The sequence below is a fragment of the Myotis daubentonii genome, chromosome X, assembly GCF_963259705.1.
Source record: "Myotis daubentonii chromosome X, mMyoDau2.1, whole genome shotgun sequence".
NCBI classification, from domain to species: domain Eukaryota; kingdom Metazoa; phylum Chordata; class Mammalia; order Chiroptera; family Vespertilionidae; genus Myotis; species Myotis daubentonii.
This window is the reverse complement of record NC_081861.1, coordinates 132,031,346-132,052,569: the sequence shown is the minus strand read 5'-3', so window position 1 is coordinate 132,052,569 and position 21,224 is coordinate 132,031,346. Positions and strand designations below refer to the sequence as shown.

Sequence of the window (21,224 nt, the reverse complement as noted above, 5' to 3'; positions counted from 1 at the left end):
TGGACTGTCGGGCCTTGGAGGGAAGGTAGGGGAGGGTGGAGGTAAGGGGGAGAGATCAACCAAAGGACTTATATGCAAGCATATAGGCCTAACCAATGGACACGGACAACGGGGAGTGAGGGCATGAACGGGGGGGGGGGTAACATGAGGATAAGGACACATATGTAATATCTTAATCAATAAAACATATATTAAAAAAATTCCTCTCTGGTAACCTTAATATGGAACTTCTCTAAGTCTGTTTCTATTACATATTTTCTTCCCTTGTTTTTTGGTCATTTAGTTTTGTCTCTTGGTATCAGAGGCAATTTTTGTTTGACTACCTGATTTTGAATACGAAGAACTGTAAATAATTTGAGGCTCTGTATAATATTATCTTCCAGAAAAGATTAGCTTTTGCTTTTTTCAGGCAGTTGGGAGGTGACCGTATATCTAAACCAATCAGGGATGGAGCAGATTGGAGGCTGGGCTTGGGTCTTTGTGAGAATGGGTCTATTTCTGCACCCTTACTACCAGGATGTGCCTCTTTGTGCATTTCAACTGAAAGCCCGGATTGTTTACCTGGATTCCTCTCCTTGGTGGGCTCTGACCTCCATTTATTGTCCTACTTTTTCCTAAAACTGCTAGAAGCTGTGCTCAGCTCTTACTTTCTATGCTGCTGCTTGAAATTTGGGAAATGCCTTGAGGGGAAAATGATGCTAAATAACAACTTCACCTCTGTGCACTTCCCTTTGCTCCAGGATTTTGGCCCCTCAAATCCTTACTGCCTTGGTATTTCTCTGATGTTTTCAAAGAGGTTTTCAAGCTTTTCATTTCAGGAGAGTTGATCGGCAACAGGCTAGTTTGCCATTATCAGAACTGGAAAATCCTATACCACCTCTCTTATAGACCTGACCTGCTGCCCTCGGAGCTATCCACATCACAGCTCCTTTAAAGAGGACAGAACTACCTGGTCAGACCTGTGGGATCAGCATTCAAAGCCTCAAATTATCTCAGCAATTTAGATTCAGAGAATTGAGCTCTGGCTAACCTCAAAGTGAGTAAGTCAGGAATCTCAGCTGAGGCCTGTAGCAGTGGACACTGCCAAGTGTTATAGGTACATCAACGCTCTGGGATCTTTCAACTAGGCCAGGTCTCTTAGCCTCAATAAGCAGGAGCTAGAGCTGACACTTAGTTATGCAGTTATTGATAGCAGCTGAAATTTCATGGGTTGGGAAGAGTTAAAATGCTTCTAAGGTACCCTTCTTTAAACGTCGCTTCTTTATGACTCTTTTTGTATTGTATTGTCAATTGGTCTGAACCGCGGTGATAGTTAAAAGTTACATGGGCAAGCAATAGAGGGAAATGAGAAATGCAACACATAAAAAAAATGTACTTTCTGTTTAAGAAGAATTTGCTGTGATAATACTATGTCCACGTGACTCACTTATTTCTTTATGCTGTCTATATATAAGTAGAATAACTACAGGCAAGTTTAAGCTTTTCAAGGTTTCTTTTTTCCCTTTGGTGGTGGTTTTATTGTCAGGCAATTTCATACCACGGTCAGGCCTCTGTTATGAGAAATACTTTAAACACAATTTAAGAACAATATAAAATAAAAACAAAATTACAGTAGTTTCTCCATGAGAACATATGGGAAAATACTTATTTCTTTTTAAATAAATGGTTATCAAAATAGATTTTAAGATTTTCATTATCTTTTCTTTTCTGCTTCCACTTTAAATGATTGGAAACATCACAGAAGAGCAGGACAATCAGAAGTTGGTATCTTTTCTTTACTAGACTGTCAACAGAGGAGAAATGGAAGGTTCAAAGATGGCTTAAATGTAGCAAATATTTAGTTTTCAGCATTATTTACTTGTTCTTTTAAAAGACCTGAGGATCTGAAGTGATAGAGTCAAATATAACTGAGGTGAGGATCCAGGGACCTAGGTTCTAGTCTTGGTTCTCAGCTAACCAGCTATGGGACCTCTATGGGCACCAGTTTCCCTTTTTTTAAGTGAAAGAAATGGGACTTGATGACTTCTAAGTTTTATATTCCATAGTTATATATAAAGTAGGTTCATCATTAAACATGTACTCATATGTTTGTACCATGCTAACAACCATTCATATACTGGCCTAGCATCATTTATTCTAAGAGTACTTCACAAAGGGGAACATACACATGTAAGTATCATTTTATGGTTCTTTAAGGGATATACCTGGGCATATCTCACCTCCACAATCAGATTTTAAACCCTTAATGGCCAGGGCCTTTTATATTTATACTGTCAAGCAAAGCCTGAGATACTAAATTAGAACTGTACTTTAATGTGCTGATAAATTGGCTAAGGATCCTGAACAAATTAGTGTTTAGTACTGGAAGTCCAGTGGCAGATGTCAGTGGCCTAGTATCTTCATTATCACAAATTAATAAGACTAACAGGTGGAACTGTGTGAAATGGCAGATGGGCTTTCCTCCACTTAAAGGAGGAATCAACAGCTTTGGTGTGGACAGGCAGAGGATAACAGAAATGTTAGCCATGCTCACACAGTCAGTGCACATAGGTCTGAGGCTAATAAACTTTTTCTTTAAAAGGACATATAGGAAATATTTTTGATTTTATAGTCCTTAAGGTCTCTATTGCAGCCACTTATCTCTACCATTATAGGGTGAAAGCAGCCGTAAACTTCATATAAGCAAATGGGAATGGCTGTGTTCCAGTAAAACCTTATTTATGGGCACTGAAATGCGAAAATTTCATATAATTTCTACATGGCACAAAATATTATTATTCTTTTGATTCCCCCCTCCCCCAACCATTTAAAGTAAAAATGATTCTTAGCTGATAGGTCATATGAAAACAAGCAGAGGGCCAGGTCTGGCCAGTGGGCCTTAGTTTGCTGTCCCTGATGTAGAGACGTGTGCTGAGATGGTCATTCAGCAGCGAGAGTTTCCTGTTTTAATTAAGTGGGACCTAGGGAAATCCATGAGCACTGTCCAGTTAGCCTAGAGCAAGCATGTCAAACTTGAGGGCCGCAGGCCACATACGGCCCAGGGGCCACATGCGGCCCACAACAAGTATTTTTGCAGCCCAGCCAATATAACGGTATGTAAGAAACATCTTAATAAAAATTTCATAACTTAATTTTTACAATATCCTGTTATACATTCTTATTAATAACGAACTACAACGTTCACTAATTGCCGGGGTCCAACCCCAGCAGGTCCAGGGGTTCCCCAAAGGTGTGGACGGAGTCGGCGAAGAAGGAACGATACAGAGATAGCGTTCAGTTGATCATCATAGCCGGGTTCACTTGTCAGGGTCTCCAGCCAGGTTCTGTACAGGTACTCCAGTCAGGTTCAGTCACCAGGTTCTAGTCAGGCTGTCCTGCCAATCTCCACAGTCAGGTTCAGTCCAGGATCCCCTGCCATGCTCTCTCGCCAGGCTCCGCCTCCAGGCTCCGAGGCCAGTCCCTCTCCAGGATCCTCTGGCATGCTCTCTCCAGCGAAGTTCTTCTGTCTCTAGGATCCGTGTAGGTTCTGTCTTCTTGATTCTCTTCTAAGTTCTGAGTGTTTCTGTCTTGTTACAACTGTATTTATACCAGTTGATTCAATCCTATCAATCTCTATTACAAAGGTTAGGGCGTTTCTTATCTCCATTCCAGGGAGAAAAGATTATGTAGTTTAAGCATGATTGTTCATAGTTAAAGGGATTAATTACCCGCCTGGCACTTAGTTGAGGGGTTTTATTCCCTCCCTAACTTCAGGGGAAAATCCCTACCTGGGGATTCAACCTTTCTCGGAGAGGTGACTTTGGTTAAAACACAGCACCAAGAAGGTGAGCAAACATATTAAAAACCGTATGCCATATATGCCAGGTCCCTTGAAACAGCAAGGATGGACCGGCTCCCGGCAAATTCCCCCTTTTTTATTTTTTAAAAGCAAGCATTAAAAAGAAAAACCTGAAACGCTCTCTTGTATCCATTTTAAGAGTAGGATTGGAGCTTTCTGCTATTACCTGAGTCCTGATCTATCACCCCAGGGAGAGCTTGCCAATCCTGCACTTTCCCGGGGTGGAAAGGCTGCAGTGGGGTTAAGGATAAGGCTCCTTGGGCCTACCTTCTCCCATGCCTCTACATTTACCTTTCCGGCACCTTTCCTTCCTCAGAAAAGCATGGATGTATTTCTTGTATAAAATGTTCTGTCTGACTGGGAGTAACCTTAATTCCTCTGCTAGCAAGCATATGTGTTAAAAGATCAATACAGAGTCTTATTTCTTTAGACTCAGTATGGCACATCTTCTTAATCTAAAGATCAATACAGAGTCTTCTTTCTTTGGACTCAGTATGGCACATCCTCTCAATCTAAGAATCAATACAGAGTCTTCTTCCTTTGGACTCAGTATGGCACATCTTCTCAATCTAAGTTCTGTACTATCCACCTTCTTACCCTACTTATCCTCTATAGGGGGGTCTGTAGCACCCTGGTGGAGTCCTATCCATCCCGAGTGTGGGGTTCTCAATGGGGGGGGCTTACCTAAGTGAATCCTGTTCCAGGGGTTCCCAAAGGTGTGGACGGAGTCGGCGAAGACTATCCACCCTCTTCCTACGGTGGAGTCCGATCCGTCCCGAGTGCAGGGCGCTTACCTAGGGGTCCCTGTTCGGGCGCCAGATGCCGGGGTCCAACCCCAGCAGGTCCAGGGGTTCCCCAAAGGTGTGGACGGAGTCGGCGAAGAAGGAACGATACAGAGATAGCGTTCAGTTGATCATCATAGCCGGGTTCGCTTGTCAGGGTCTCCAGCCAGGTTCTGTACAGGTACTCCAGTCAGGTTCAGTGTCCAGGTTCCAGTCAGGTTCTCCTGCCAATCTCTGTAGTCAGGTTCAGTCCAGGATCCCTTGCCATGTTCTCCCGCTAGGCTCTGTCTCTAGGCTCCGAGGCCAGTCCCTCTCCAGGATCCTCTGGCATGCTCTCTCCAGCGAAGTTCTTCTGTCTCTAGGATCCGTGTAGGTTCTGTCTTCTTGATTCTCTTCTAAGTTCTGAGTGTTTCTGTCTTGTTACAACTGTATTTATACCAGTTGATTCAATCCTATCAATCTCTATTACAAAGGTTAGGGCGTTTCTTATCTCCATTCCAGGGAGAAAAGATTATGTAGTTTAAGCATGATTGTTCATAGTTAAAGGGATTAATTACCCGCCTGGCACTTAGTTGAGGGGTTTTATTCCCTCCCTAACTTCAGGGGAAAATCCCTACCTGGGGATTCAACCTTTCTCGGAGAGGTGACTTTGGTTAAAACACAGCACCAAGAAGGTGAGCAAACATATTAAAAACCGTATGCCATATATGCCAGGTCCCTTGAAACAGCAAGGATGGACCGGCTCCCGGCAACTAATGACTGATGACTATCATCGTGTTGCATTCATGTCCCTTACGTGCCTTATGTGCAGATGCACCATTTCTCTCCACTAATACCAGCAGCGAATACTTTAGAGCCGATGACCACATCATTAGTCTTGGGCTGACTTATTTGGTGTGCGCAACTGGAGAGCATTATGCTAAGTGAAATAAGCCAGTCAATGAAGGAAAAATACCACATGATCTCACTCATTCATGGATAATAGAGACCATTATAAACTTTTGAACAATAATAGATACAGAGGCAGAGCAGCCTCAAACAGATTGTCAAACTGTAGCGGGAAGGCCGGGGAGGGGTGGGGGGCAGGAGGGAGGGGTGTAAGAGATCAACCAAAGGACTTGTATGCATGCATATAAGCATAACCAATGGACATAAGACACTGGGGGGTAGGGGAGGCCAGGGGATTGTCAAGGGCGGGGGGAAAAAAAGGGACACATATGTAATACCCTTTGTAAGACTATAAGCAATAAAATAAAATAAAAAATAAAATAAGAAAAAAAAAGAAAAAATATTTCGCTTTCAGAGAAAAAGAAAAATAGGTTTATTTGTGTGACACATTCATTTGTGCAGTTATTCAGTGTCTGGTAAGTTAATGTTCAAGAAAAATGTTAATTTTTATTAAAATGTTCTATTATTTTATGTTAATGATGACTCATTTATTTCAGCCCTTTGTATTCAGCATGCCTCTATAGAAATAAACCCACGTTTCTATGAAAATTGAAGCTTTGGGGGGTTTTTTGCAGCCACATACACATAAACCTTGTTTATTTGGCTCATGTTAGCCTTTGAGTTTGACATGCTTGGCCTAGAGAGACTTCCTAGGGGATATGATCAATGCAAATCATTCAGCTGTATGATCCTTTAGGATATGAGGCACTGTCATATCATGCACATTAACTTTAGGATCATCCAAAAATTGAGAGTCAAGTCCTCATCTTTAAGCAATACGTTCTTCCAGAATTCCCTGGGTCCTCTATGATACTAACAGTTGTTTAGATGGGAAAAAAAATGAGAGAGTTTTAAATCAAGGCTTAGCCGGATTCCAGCTCCCATGGGTGGTGGGCATGGGAACAGATCCTTCCTGTTGCTCTTGGGCAATAAAGATATAAACAGACACTGCACTTTTCATTACCTCCTCCCCATGTCTCACCATCACACATAATGCTGCCTCTTCTCAGGTCTTTTCATCGTAGGTTCATGTAAGCAATTTACCTTCAAATTGTTAAAATGGGTAATTATGCTCAGGAAGAATCATTTCCTCAGGACCCCCAAGAATTATTCTGGCTTGAAATGGTTAGAGAAATAGAAAGTGTTTAGGCCATAGAACATCTCTTAGGAAAAGGCCAAATACTGATGTCCAGAGTGATTTGGGGTAAGTAGGCATGAGAGCAGTATTTGGCTAGGAGGGTGGCAGGGGAGGAATGGGTTATCTTGAGCATCTTGAGCCCTTTTCCTTATCTGAAAGTAAGACACTACAGGCCAAATTGGGTGCACAGTTCTAGATTCCTAGTTTTATTATATGTTTGTTCAATAAAGGAAATAGGCGTAAAATGAATAAGCCATAGACACAACTTTTAGGAAACTCAGAGTTCTGTGACCCAGGACGCAGGAACCTTTTTAATTTCCAGGATGATGGAATGTTGCTGAGTGTCCAGGGCTTAAGGCATGCTTTTGGTTGTTAGATGTGCTAGTTTTTGAGGGGTTGGGGTGCTTTGCTCCATTTAGGCATAATGTGTTGTTTGGAGCTAATCCTAGGAAGAATCTGTAAACGCACGGACGTTGCCCTCTAGTGACCACCGGGGCTCTTTGGAGCTGAATGGACATGGTGCCTAGAGAGGCCGGCTGGCATCTGCAGAGCACTGCCTGCCGCCGCCTGCTGGCTAGAAGGTCATGGGCATCTGTGTGAGATGGAAATGTTTAGACTACAGGTCCTATAAAAAAGATACAAAACATTAAAAAGACACAAAAGACAAAGGAAAGTTGGAAAGAAACATATCAAAACATCACATGTAAGACATGGATGATTTGCTTCTTTTGTTTTTAGAATTTTCTGTCTACATTTTTACAGTGAGCTGTTAGCACCTTTTTTTTAAATTACAAGATATTTTTAATAAATATTATTTTTGTTTAAATTAACTCCATATTATGCTTCAGTTGTTTTAAACTAAAAATAAAAACAAAAACAAAAAACACAAACAAAAAAAAAAAAACAACCAAACAAACCAACAAATAAAAACTCACTAAAGTCCTAGCCAGTTTTGCTCAGTGGATAGAGCATCAGCCTGCAGACTAAAGGGTCCCAGGTTCGATTCCAATCAGGGGCACATGCCCAGTTGCAGGCTCAATCCCAAGTAGGGGGTGTGTAGGAGGCAGCCGATCAATGATTCTCTCGTTATGTTGATGTTTCTACCTCTCTTTCTTCCTCTCCTTTTCTCTCTGAAATAAATAAAAATATATTTTAAAAAAACACACTAAAATACTGACATATACTAGTAAATGTAGTAAGTCTGAGCATAGTTTCCTTATATTATGTCAGTTGTCTACCATTTCTATGCATTTCTTCTGATTTTTTTCAATTATAGTTTGCATTCAATATTATTTTGTATTAGTTTCAGGTGTATGCATAGTGGTTAGACAATCATACACTTTACAAAATGTTCTCCCTGATATTTCCAGTATTCACCTGACATCATACATAGTTATTACCACATTATTTACTATATTCCCTATGCTGTACTTTATATCCCCATGACTATTTTGTAACTACCCATCTGTACTTCTCAATCCCTTCATCTTTTTCACCCAGCCTCCCAACTCCCTTCTCTCTGGCAACCATAAGTCTGTTCTCTGTATCTGTGAGTCTGTTTCTGTTTTGTTTGTTTATATTGTTCTTTAGATTTCACATAGAACTTTTATACTAAATTTTTCAACTGGAAAAAAAAATTCAAAATAATTAACTGCCTTCCTTGTGGATGACTTTGCTGACTCAAAGCAAACTTTTTTAGTTGGTTCTTAAGATACCCTCAGAGTTGCATGGTGACAAAATTACAAACTATTCCTTCCTTCTTTTCTCTCTCTCTCTCTCTCTCTCTCTCTCTCTCTCTCTCTCTCTCTCTCTCAATTTTATTCTGGTAAGATATACATAACATAAAATTTATCATTTTAATCATTTTTAAGTTTATAGTTCAGTGGCATTTAAGTACATTCATATTGTTGCACAGTAATCACCCAACATCCATCTCAAAATACTTTTCATCTTCCCAATCTGAACAATAACTTTTCTTTCTTCCTTTCTTTCTTTCTTTCTTTCTTTCTTTCTTTCTTTCTTTCTTTCTTTCTTTCATCAATTTTTGGAGGTGACAATTAATAGATCACTATTTATAATGAGGCATTTAATTTGAAGGGATTCAATTTGAAGGGGTACCTGATTTGAGCCTTATTCTTCTAATTATCAACTGTGTGACTTTGGGCAAATCACCCTACAAGCCTTAGTTTTCTGCTCTGTAAAATGGGAATAAGGGTATTTACATTTAATATATCATAATGCTGTTGTAATTTTTGTAATGATGAAATGAAATAATGTGTTACATTCTTTTTTTGCATTTTGAAAATCATTTTAATTTCTTAGAATATAATGGCATTAACCACTTTTTTCCCACTTATTTATTTTTATTTATTGTTTAAAGTATTACATATGTCTCCTTTTTCCCCGATTGCCACCCCCAGGCCACTCCCACTCCTGAGGGCAAGCCCCCACTGCCCCAGTGTCTGTGTCCATTGGTTATGCTAATATGCATGCATATAAGTCCTTTGGTTGAGATCTAACACCCCCCTCCCCTGCCATTTGTCTCTGGATCTATTTTTGTTCATCAGTTTATATTGATCATTATATTCCACATATGAGTGAGATCATGTGATATTTATCTTTCTCCGGCTGGCTTATTTCGCTTAGCATAATGCTCTCCAGTTCCATCCATGCTGTTGCAAATGGTAAAAGTTCCTTCTTTTTTATAATGGCGTAGTATTCCACTGTGTAGATGTACCACAGTATTTTAATTGACTCATCTGCTGATGGGCACTTACGTTGTTTCCAAATCTTAGCTATGGTAAATTGTGCTGCTATGAACATAGGGGTGCATATATCCTTTCTGATTGGTGTCTCTGGTTTCTTGGGATATATTCCTAGAAGTGGAATCACTGGGTGGAATGGGAGTTCCATTTTTAGTTTTTTGAGGAAACTCCATACTGTTCTCCACAGTGGCTGCACCAGTTTGCATTCCCACCAGCAGTGCACGAGGGTTCCTTTTTCTCCACATCTTCCAAACTTGTAGTTTGTTGATTTGTTGATGATAGCCATTCTGACAGGTGTGAGATGGTACCTCATTGTTGTTTTGATTTGCATCTCTCAGATGCTTAGTGACTTTGAGCATGTTTTCATATGTCTCTCGGCCTTCTGTATGTCCTCTTTCAAAAAGTGTCTATTTAGGTCCTTTGCCCATTTTTTTATTGGATTGTTTATCTTCCTTTTGTTAAGTTGTATGAGTTCTCTGTAAATTTTGGAGATTAAACTCTTATCTGAAATAGCATTGGTAAATATGTTCTCCCATGCAGTGGACTTTCTTTGTGTGTTACATTCTTTATGAAATGTTAGAATTCCTGGTCAAAGAGTGGGTACACCATTAGCATAATTGTTATTTATGTTCATAAGGGAATTGAAAGGCTACTGTTGAAATCTTGACCACTTGACATTCTAGTGGACAGTCATTCCTTTTCAAGAAAAGCAATAATAACCTTTTATTTAAATAGGGTTTCCTAGATTTTGAAAAACTTTTGAAACACCTCATTTAGCTTGTCTTCATAGCAAGTAAGGTTAATATCATTAGTTCTGATTCACAGATGAAGAAAATTAAGGCATTAAAGTCTTGTGGTTTAACTTTGGACAACAGGAGCCAGGCCACCTCTGTTCAAACCCTAGCTCTGCCACTTGGTAGCTGTGTGACCTTGGGAAAGTTATGCAACCTCTTTGTGCCTGTTTCTTCATCTGTAAGAACAGGATGACAACAGTAGTACCAACTTCATAGTATTGTTCTAAAGGATTAAAAAAATTATTTCTTGAAAAGTGTTGAGAGAGCTGTACTAGGCACTTAGTTAAGTGCTATATAAGTTTTTGTTAAATATAAAATAAAAAGAAATCAAGACAGCATGCTTATGCAAAAATAGCTAATTATGGAAATAGGAGCAGAATGCATGGCTCCCAGTCTCCATTCAGTCAGTGATACCTCCCCAACACTGTCAGGATGAACCTCCTGCACTAGAGGACCCAATAAGCTACAAAGTTGAGTCATGATTTCACCACGTATTAAGCCTCTCACAAAAGGTTATTTAAATACAGGCTGTTACGTTTTTATAATTACACACAGTGATTCATATGCCATAATGGCATTTTTGAGCTTTAATGATTCTTATTTTTTTAAAAAAATGCATTTCATTGAGATAATTCAGAAATTCTATTTTTATCCCCAATCATTTGAAATACATTTAAAAAATAAAATTATCTCTGATATTTCATTTTCTATAGATATGTTTGGTTAACTGACTGGACTGGGAGAAGAATTTACATAGTTGGTGCTGTTGGTTCATATCCCTTGCACATCGGGGGTCACTAATGCACCTGGGCTTCCTGTGTTTTTCTTACCTGAGTTCATACCTGGCCAAGGGAAGTTTGGGGCCAAAGCAATGGGAGTTGATAGGTAAACAGCCCGGCCTCCTCACCCCCTGATGGCACAGTTCTGGAATGTGCTTACCACAGTCTCTCAGAGGGGTGCCCAACAGGCCTGTGTTCAAGTTACACAGATTGGTAACCCTTATTGCCTTCTATTTTCTTGCTGTGCTTTCTGGGATTCCCTCCCCCAAAAAACTACTTGCACCCAAATCTTGTCTCAGGGTCTGTTTGGGGTTGAATGACAATTTATAAAGACAGTTTATGACTCAGAGGCTATTATGCCTTCCACCCCAAAGCATGAGTGATTTTTCCCCATTCTGTGTATCTTTTATGCTATGTAATAGAGTAAATGCAGGCCATGTCTAACTACAATTTGGAAATGAGTTTTGTAAACCTTCTTCAAACTTTTTGGCTCATAAGTTGCTATAAAAGTCCAGCAAGTTATAAATATATGTTCTTCCCTTCATAACATTTTTGAGGAATGGCCTAGGAACAACTTGTGCCAGGTTGTTTGCACATCTACTGAAATTTAACTGGGTGACTGCTCTCCTTTGTCATCTTAAATATACCCACTGGCAACTGTAATATTTCACCCTGATTAGATCCTTCCTGATGGCTCCCTTACAAGATTAACACTGAGCTTTAGAATTAGATCATCCTGCTGAAACTCATTTTGGGCCCAAGGTTCAATAGCTGCCATCTTCTGCCAAAGCACCATCAGATGTCCAACAATTGCTTGCATCTCTCTTCCCATTTTATACCTCAGCTTCTATATGCCTCATATCCCAGGACCAGCACCTGCATTTCTGATACCTTCCCCATGTCAATGGCTCTTTCCTTAGCCTCGGTACAGTCTCTGGTTTCTAGCCCTTGCAAGAAGCCATTTTTCACTTTGGCTCTAAGGTCTCACTCATGGCCTCATTAGGCCCTGAGGCCTCTGAATATATGAAAGAGTCCAGACCTCACTCTAGGCCTGAGGCCACATTTGAACTTCAGTGTGCATATATGGGGATGAAAGAGACAGGAGATTTAGTATAACATACTCCAGGAAGAACAGGAATTCTGTGTTTGCCTAGAAACACACTACTTTCACCATGGCCAATGCAGGTGAAAAACAAGCATCCTGATTATTTATTTGGTTTTCTTTCTTAACCCCGATATCAGTAAAGGGGAGCACAATTTGCCACCCCAAAATGTATCTATTTGGCACATTGTAATTAGAGGTAGGACTTTACATACAGGAAGGTGATCACATTGACTTCGATCCATACTAAAGAGCAAATGGCTGATATGCACTCACCTTCCCAAAGCAGGGTTGCTCTCACAGAGAAAATGGGTGCCTACAGGGAGAGAACACAATGGAAGGGAAATTGCAATTTACAAGAAGGTGAATTTTATTCTTGTGCTTTTTCTAAAAAGCATGTGTGTGTGTGTGTGTGTGTGTGTGTGTTTCTTTTGTTTTGCTCAACTATGGAAAATAAGGAGCAAACACTCTGACCTTTTACTCCTAAGTATTTATTTCAGTGTGTATTTCCTAAGAACAAGGACACTCTTCTACATAATCCCAATGCCATTATCATACCTAATGAAATTAACAATAATTCCTTAATGCCATCTAATAGGCAACTATAATCAAATTTCCCCCATTGTCCCAGAAAATGTCTTTTATAGCTTTTTAAAAAAATCTAGGATCAAATCAAAGCACATGCATTGCATTTGGTTGTTATATCTCTCTTTTTTCCCCAGTAACATTGGATAAGTTTAAGGTATACAACATAATGATTTAATATAAGTATATATTGGCAAAAGGATTGCTTGTTATATTATTTAAATCTTTTTAAGATAAAACAATAGCTCCCTTGAATTCTTCTAAAATAATGATGTTGACTGCCCTGGCCTGGTGACTCAATTGGTGGGAGCATCGTCCCGTAGCCTAGGTTGTGGGTTCCATCCCCGGTCAGGATGCCTATGGGAGGCAACCAATTGATGTTTCTCTCTCTCTCTCTCTCTCTCTCTCTCTCTCTCTCTCTTCTAAAACTCAATGAAAACATATCCTCAGGTGATGTTTAAATTTTTTTAAATGATATTGACTTGCTTTGATGAATACAAGTGAGTTATTTTGTAGAATGTGCCAGGATTGGATTTGTCTGTTTCCTCATTAGTTAAATTAAAGTTAAAAAAATTGGGGACAACAAGTATCCATCAGTAGATGAGTGGATAAAAAAGATGTGGTACATTTACACAATGGAATACTACTCTACCATAAAAAAAGAAAATTTTACCCTTTGTGACAACATGGATAGACCTGGAGAACATTATGCTAAGTGAAATAAGCCAGTCAGAGAAAGACAAATACCATGTGATTTCACTCATATGTGGAATTTAATGAACAAACTGAACTACCAAACAAAATAGAGACAGACTCATAGAGAGCAGGCAGACAGCTCTGTTGTGGGGCAGGGGGAGTGGGGTGTTGGGGTGTGTGGAGAGTGATGGAGGGAGGTAGAGGAAAGGGGGGAGGTAGAAGAGGGCACAGAGAAGATAAATGGTGATGGAAAAATAAATTAAATTTAAAAATAAATACAATAAAAATTTTAAAGTTGGGAGCAAGAATACTGTATAGGCAATGTTATGTTCTTCCTATTGCATTGCATCAGGAGGTACAAGATCTTAGATTGTCCCACTATTGATGATGCTCAATTTTATCAGGGCCATTTTATGAATTTCATGGGTCATTGGCACTTTACCTTTATGAGAGCCTTTCTTCATAAAAATATTAGGAATTATATTTTATAATTGTATTGGCATAGGGATTAATATAATTCATTTTTCTCCTTATTTTTCAAAATATATTTTTATTTATTTCAGAGAGGAAAGGAGAGGGAGAGAGAGGTAGAAACATCAATGATGAGAGAGAATCATTGATTAATTGCCTCCTGCACACCCCCTTCTGGGGATTGAGCCCGCAACTTGAAGATGTGCCCTTGACCGGAATTGAACCTATGACCCTTTAGTCTGCAGGCTGATGCTCTATCCACTGAGCAAAACCAGCTAGTGCTCTTCTGGTTTTAAAAGAAATTAAAACATTTTCCTGAGCTCCTAAAGATGTCATGGGCCCCAGACTTTAAGCCTACTCTGGTTTATGGAGAAGTTCACCCTGGGTTTGACCATTTGATTAAAAGAGATGACCTCCAGATTTCCCCATCATGAAGGTACATTTTCCCCTTTGCAATTAGATAGTAATCTACAGGGAGACTCTTTGAGATTATGTGAATATTGTGTTCCCTAAAATCTCTCCCTTGCTGGTTTCATGATTTTTGCCTGAATCAGTTATTAAGTGTACTGAAGGTTCAGGGATAAAAATATTGAGGTGCAAAGCGTATGTGATTTGTTCAAGACCATAAAGCTAGTTGGTAGCATCACCATTAAGAATCAGATCTGTGTGGTCCCAAGTTCATATTAGAGCCCATAGGGATCTGGAGTATTTTAAAAAGGAGTAACACAAGAAACAACATTGGAGTTATTTGATCTGGAGTGAAGAACAGAAAAGGATGACTGTAATATGTTACATGCTTAAAGATAATGATTTCATGGGTACCTGTGATCATCAAGCTCTCCATTTGGAGAGTAATGGCACAAGGGGAGATAAGATTACATTGCTCTAGCCCGGCCAGCATGGCTCAGTAGCTGTGTCGACCTATGAACTAGGAGGTTGCTCTTCAATTCCCAGTCAGGGCACATGCCTGGGTTGTGGGCTCAATCCCTAATGTGGGGCATACAGGAGGCAGCAGGTCAGTGATTTTCTCTCATCATTGATATTTCTATCTCTCTCTCTCCCTCTCCCTTCCTCTCCAAAACCAATAAAAATATATTTTTTAAAAAAGATTCCATTGCTCTGGATTATAGTCATTTTATAAGCCAGCTAATAATTGCTTCACATTTCTTCAGAAACATTATTGGTGTTATCCTCAGGAGAAAATAAAGCCAATGTTTAATAGTTTCATCTATTGTTATATTATTATTAGGTATTAAAATTCTAATTTAAAGGTTGACAATTTGTCATTTACTCTAGAGATTCATTTAGTTCATTTGGTTTTCTCTTCACCTCAGTCTTCTCTAGGTAGTGTGCATTAGAATTGTAAGGGACATTTAAAAAGGATTCTTGTTCTACAATTCCTACGGACTTCAGAAGGTGATTATGGACAAATAAGGGCTGAAATACTGGATCCTTAAAAATAGACAAACTGCCCATATTTGAATAAAAGACAAACCTTTCTGTGGACAAAGGTTTCCTTCCAACTGTGGGTGTGGGAGCCAGCTACTGCTACTTGCCAAAAATAGCTTTCACACATTAATCTTGTTGCAAAGAACATTTTTGACCTTTTCAATGTTTGCATTTAAAAAATGAAGCACAGATGTTTTCAAAAGTGGGAAACAATTGTCATGAGCCCCAAATTATCACAGGAGTGAATTTGTCACTCTATGGAAGAATGATGCTTACTAAATATGTAAAACTGGATCTGTTCTCTCTCATTTGTGAGGAGTTGAAATAAGAGATGCATCTGCAAGTCACATATTATTGATCAATTAGTAAGTATTTGCTGCACATCTACTTTGAAATAAGTGGTATGCAGGACAAGGGACCTGGAGTATTTTTAGAATTATAGACAGAAGAGAAGAGAAGAGGAGAAGATATAAGTTTCTGACTTCAGGAAAGTTATGAGAAAGTCAAGTAAAAAAAGTCAAGTAGATCCATGGAAATCTAGAAAACAATTCAAGATAGTGCATAGTAAGCATAAAATGAGGAGTCAATAATCCTGTCATAAAATTAAACAGGTTAGGAGAAAGAACAGGAATGATTGAGGTGCAGATTGGCTGGCAAAAGCTTTATCAAGTTGATACTTATAAGCTGGAATTTGGAAGGGTAGAATTCAGATGAATGGAAACTCTGGGATTGGGCATGAAGAAAAGAGGGAGACAGGAAAGGAATGGAGAATTTAGAAACAGGACATAGACTGGTTAAAAGAAATTAAACCTGGGCCCACTTACGCTTTCAAGCTATAGTCATGTTCTTCTTAGACAGTTCCTACCCAGTGACTGAACCAGATAGTAACTGATGTCACACTCTTTTGGGGTGGCCAAAAGCGTGTGACCTCAGCTAAGCAAGGTGGTGATACAAAGGGCCTGGCGATTCTATCCAAGATAGGACTCCTTCATTGGACAATCTTTGCTCCTGCGCTTCCCACTGAACTGGTGTTGGGTAACCAACAGTTTCAATTTACTGGGACTCAGAGATTTTCCAGGATGTAGGACTTTCAGTGCTAAAACTGGGAAATTTTCAGGCAAGCTAAGATGGTTAGTCACCTTGACTGGTGTAGACCTTGTCAGGTCTGTATCAGAGTCTGACAGCTCCCTCTGCCCAATCCTGTTTCCTTCCCTTTTTCCTTTCACAGGTATTACTCCCCAATAAACTCTTTGTCCTCCTGACTTCATCCTAGTGTCAAGTCAAAGACACTTGATCTAAGAAAGGGACACATGTGGCACAGGAACCAGGAAGGACTAAATACTACAAGAGAAGATGAGGCTGAAAGTAGGAGGGCTGGGGAAAGATTACTTTGATAATTATAGGGATGCTCCTGTGTGTAATGTTTTCAGCAGACTATTCATTCTATATACTTTGAAAAAGAAAAAAATATATATGTAATTACTCAATGACTTAAGGTTCCCTACACTGCATTTGAATACTCAAAATGAAGGCTTTGTTAAAAAAAAAAAAAAAAGTGAACCTTCTTGTCCCTGTGTCCTTTAAACATGCTTTGTTATTAATTCTTATAATTTAAGAAGAAAAATGAAAGAAACTTTATCTTTCCTTAGAATTAATCTTAAAATCAAGAGAGAATGTGGGCAGAACATTACTGCTGGAGAAAGGGGAAGGCATCTTTCAGGGCCTGGACTAGAATAAGGTGAGTGAGGTACTTGGGGTGCAACATTAAAGTAGCCACTCACTGTCACGGTTGTGTACCAAGTGGGCACTTGCATGAACCTGAGAGTGAGCACCTCCTTAGATATTGCACCCAAGTGCCTCGTTTGCCTCACCCTAGTCCTGGCCCTAGTATCCATAGTAATATTGTGCAACTTACACAGAACATTTCCTCTTTCCTGCCCCAGGTACAAAGCCATCGTCCGGCCAATGGATATCCAGGCCTCTCATGCCCTGATGAAGATCTGCCTCAAAGCCGCATTGATCTGGATCATCTCCATGCTACTGGCCATTCCAGAAGCTGTGTTTTCTGATCTACATCCTTTCCATGAGGAAAGCACCAATCAGACCTTCATCAGCTGTGCCCCATACCCACACTCTAATGAGCTGCATCCCAAAATCCACTCCATGGCTTCCTTTCTGATCTTCTACATCATCCCACTGTCGATTATTTCTGTCTACTACTACTTCATTGCCAAAAATCTGATCCAGAGTGCTTACAATTTGCCTGTGGAAGGGAATATACATGTCAAGAAGCAGGTAGGTGCTTAGGATTGATTAATTTCCTACTTGGAGGTTTGATCCCTTGCATTTCTTTTGGACTCCACTGACAAGTACAGTATTGTCATGGTCATGTCACCTGATTCTGCCATTAGAGAAGATGGGTGATCAAGTTTCCAGATGGTAAATGGAAACTCCTAGCCACAAAAGCCCCAGGAATTCAGGTGCCCTTTATAATCTTGTTGTCTTATTAAAGACCTAAGCTAGGGAAGTGTTGAAACCCCGCAGGATTTGGAGTATGGGTTTCTTTTTGAGAAATATCTGAAAAAGTGTTGTTTTATCATTTTAAAAAAATAGAATATTGAGGCTCACAGGAATGTGACTTATTTAAATTCCGATCACATTGTTTGGATAGGAAGAAGATTTCTATGTGGGGGAAAAGCAGAGGGGGCAGGAAGATGAGGCTCATTAAATAAAAAGAAATAGTTTGATTAAGACAGGCTCACACTGATTTAGGTTCAAATCCAGGTTTTATGAATTATCTGAGCCTCAATTCCTTTATGCATGGCATAGGGTAATAACCTCTATATTGTAAGGCTGTTGGAGGATTGCAAAAGAGAGCATATGTACACCTTAGACTGCCCCGAATTCAGGATGCCCTCTATATATGTTAGACTCCCTTGCCCATACATGTAAACCCCTATAATTTCATCCTTGAGGTAAGAATTGTAGAAACCAGGGGCTCTCACTTTCTCCTCTTTGCCAGTTCTTGCCTCCCACTCCAAATGTAGACTATGTATGAATGATGGAGAAACGTAAAGATGCCCCATTCATTTCAATGTATAGCTGACTCAGTTGGAGGCTTCACCCTTTATAGTTTCTTTCTGGGGGAGGGGGAGGCCTTAATTGTAAGAGGAGGGTGAGTTCTTAGTGAAACTGTCTCTCTACTTGAAAGACCCCTCAATAGCGAACGTATATTGTATCCCAAATTCTTTAATGAGAAAGATGCTTCCCCTTGCAGTAGCAGAGGGAGTAGGGAGCCAAAGGAGATGCTCAGCCCATTTTACCTAAGACCCTTTCTGTATAGTATAGTCCAGAAATGTAATAATAATAATAATAATAATAATAATAATAATAATAATAATATAGCTAATTATCTTGGTTTGGCCATTGAGGAAGAACAAAGCTAATTGCTTCTTTGAGCATCAGAGGAGTTAGAAGGTTTTAACTGTGGAGAAAGACATGAAGTCATATGACTGATAAACTGTACCAATGCCGTCCTGAGAAGAAGCAGAGCATTTACTAGAATTTCAGTATGCAATCCATTCAAGCATACAATCAACTTTGGTTAAAAATCTGTTCTTAGTGGCACGGTCTAACTGTATTCTACTTCATGGATTTCTGCTTCCTGGCATTTCCATTTCTGTGTTTCTGACTTTTTTTTCTTTTTCTTTTTCTGTCTGTTTCTGTTGCTTTTCTCTCATTTATCTGATTCTCTCTTGTCCCCTTTCTCCTATTAAACTCTTTTTCTATGGCTTTATGAGCTTGTCTCTTTCCCTAATTCTTTTTCCCTGTCTTTTTTTTTCCCTCTGAATCTCTGTTTCTCTGAAATCCTCCCACACTGTTCCTTGGTCCCTCTGTCCCCTCTGTGTGTGACTCTCTCCTCAGATTGAATCCCGGAAGCGCCTTGCCAAGACAGTGCTAGTGTTTGTGGGCCTCTTTGCCTTCTGCTGGCTCCCCAACCATGTCATCTACCTGTACCGCTCCTACCACTACTCCAAGGTGGACACCTCCATGCTTCACTTTGTCACCAGTATCTGCGCCCGCCTCCTGGCCTTCACCAACTCCTGTGTCAACCCTTTTGCCCTCTACCTGCTGAGCAAGAGTTTTAGGAAGCAGTTCAACACCCAGCTCCTCTGTTGCCAGCCTGGCCTATTAACCCGGTCTCACAGCACTGGCAGAAGTACCACCTGCATGACCTCCCTCAAGAGTACCAACCCCTCTGCAGCCACCTTCAGTCTTATCAATGGAAACATCTGTCATGAGGGGTATGTCTAGACTGACCATTGACCCTGCCCGGCTGTGGCCCCTTGGTTTTGCTCTATGGCTGGTAAAGAACCCTCACATCTGTTGTTATCTCTGTACCCTCTAAAGACCCTTTGTAAGGCTGAGGAGTGATACAGGCAGGTTGGGGAGAGGCCTAAATGGATCTCTGTTATGTTTGAAAGGCCCATCAAGGCGTACCTTTTCCATTTTAATTTGTGAATACTTCTTCTGATATAGAGCAAACTACCTTTTTTAAGAAAAGATACCAAATAGAAAATTATTATTTTAAGCAGCAAACCCTGATATACAGGTGTGGCCAATTAAGTCATAGAAACTATATGAAGAACCAAATTTATATAGTAGAGAAATTATACATTGAATGTCCACTCCGTGGAAGACTTCACTTTGTCATTTCTTTAAGCAGGAGCTAGTGCTTTAAAACTATGATTTGAGTCATATTTCAGGAATATTTATAATCACAAAGCAAGAAAAAAAATTTTGAAACTAATATGAAAAGTTGGCCATATGAAAGAGTTCCATATATGAAGGACAGTCCCCAAATTGATAACACTAGAAACTGGTTCGAGACAAATCTAAGTGTTGGACATCACCGAGGACATAGGAGAAATACCTAAGGCAAAAACACAACCAAACACATAGACACATATGTAAAGATCCATGTATGACTGTGGAGTAATATCTCACATTCCGAATTCTAAATTGATGGAAGTTCTTTTTGTGGTTGCCCAATTATAATCAGTTCCACTATAGAAGAGAAATCCTTTTGGGGTAGGAGGAATTGATCATGCTATCAATTCACCAAACATTGTAAGTGCATAAACTATAGTGTTTATTTTTGGTATATAGGATTTTCAGTCAAATGTACTTACCTAGATTATATCGAAGCGGTAGCTTCATAGGAGAAAAAAGGATCATATCTGAGTGAAAGTAGAAACATGTTTACATTTAACAAGTGATTCACCTGTAGTCTGCGGGAAGAAATTAATACAAGTTCAATAATATTTATTTCTACCTGAATATGTACAACAAAGTTACAGAGGACTTCTCTTTAAGAACTGATTAAAAACAGCTACATTAGATATATTGTTTCTACTTAAGAGTATTCACAAAACAGCACATGTGCATAAAAATAGTGGCTTTAAGTATTTCTCTTTTTCTAAGTGAGTAAAATGATTTGACCATCTTACTCTAGAAACCCGAATCAAGTTTTTTTTGTTGTTTTTGTTTTGTTTTGTTTTGTTTTGTTGTTTTTATTCAAGGACAGGCCATTTTGACAGATTGCAAATTCTGCAAATGTGCCCTAATGTATATCCCTTGCATCCCAAGATCATTTTAGTTCTAGTTTTCTCCATCCAGGTGAGATAGAACAATCAGCTCTCTTTTGCACATGATACATATTAAAAGATTTTTGTCTCTTGATACAAGGAAGCCCTCACTGTCTGTGGATCTTTAGAAGTTAGGACCAAGGCAGTTGCAAAGATGTGTGTTTACAGTTATATTAGCTGGAGTAAAACTGCTTCACTTCTGTTTGCTGCATGAACTTTTATGCTGGAC

At 39.5% G+C, this 21,224-nt stretch overlaps 1 protein-coding gene across 1 annotated transcript in view; it reads left to right on the top strand.

Annotated features, from left to right (window-relative positions):
- Positions 1 to 20,949, top strand: part of GRPR (gastrin releasing peptide receptor) — a 36,786-nt gene extending 15,837 nt beyond the window's left edge. Inside the window, exons 2-3 of the mRNA XM_059679079.1 lie at positions 17,291 to 17,642; positions 19,272 to 20,949. Coding sequence (XP_059535062.1) covers positions 17,291 to 17,642; positions 19,272 to 19,661 — 742 coding nt within the window. The 3' untranslated portion in view covers positions 19,662 to 20,949. The remainder of the gene's footprint in view (positions 1 to 17,290; positions 17,643 to 19,271) is intronic.
- The last annotated feature ends 275 nt before the right edge of the window (positions 20,950 to 21,224 follow it).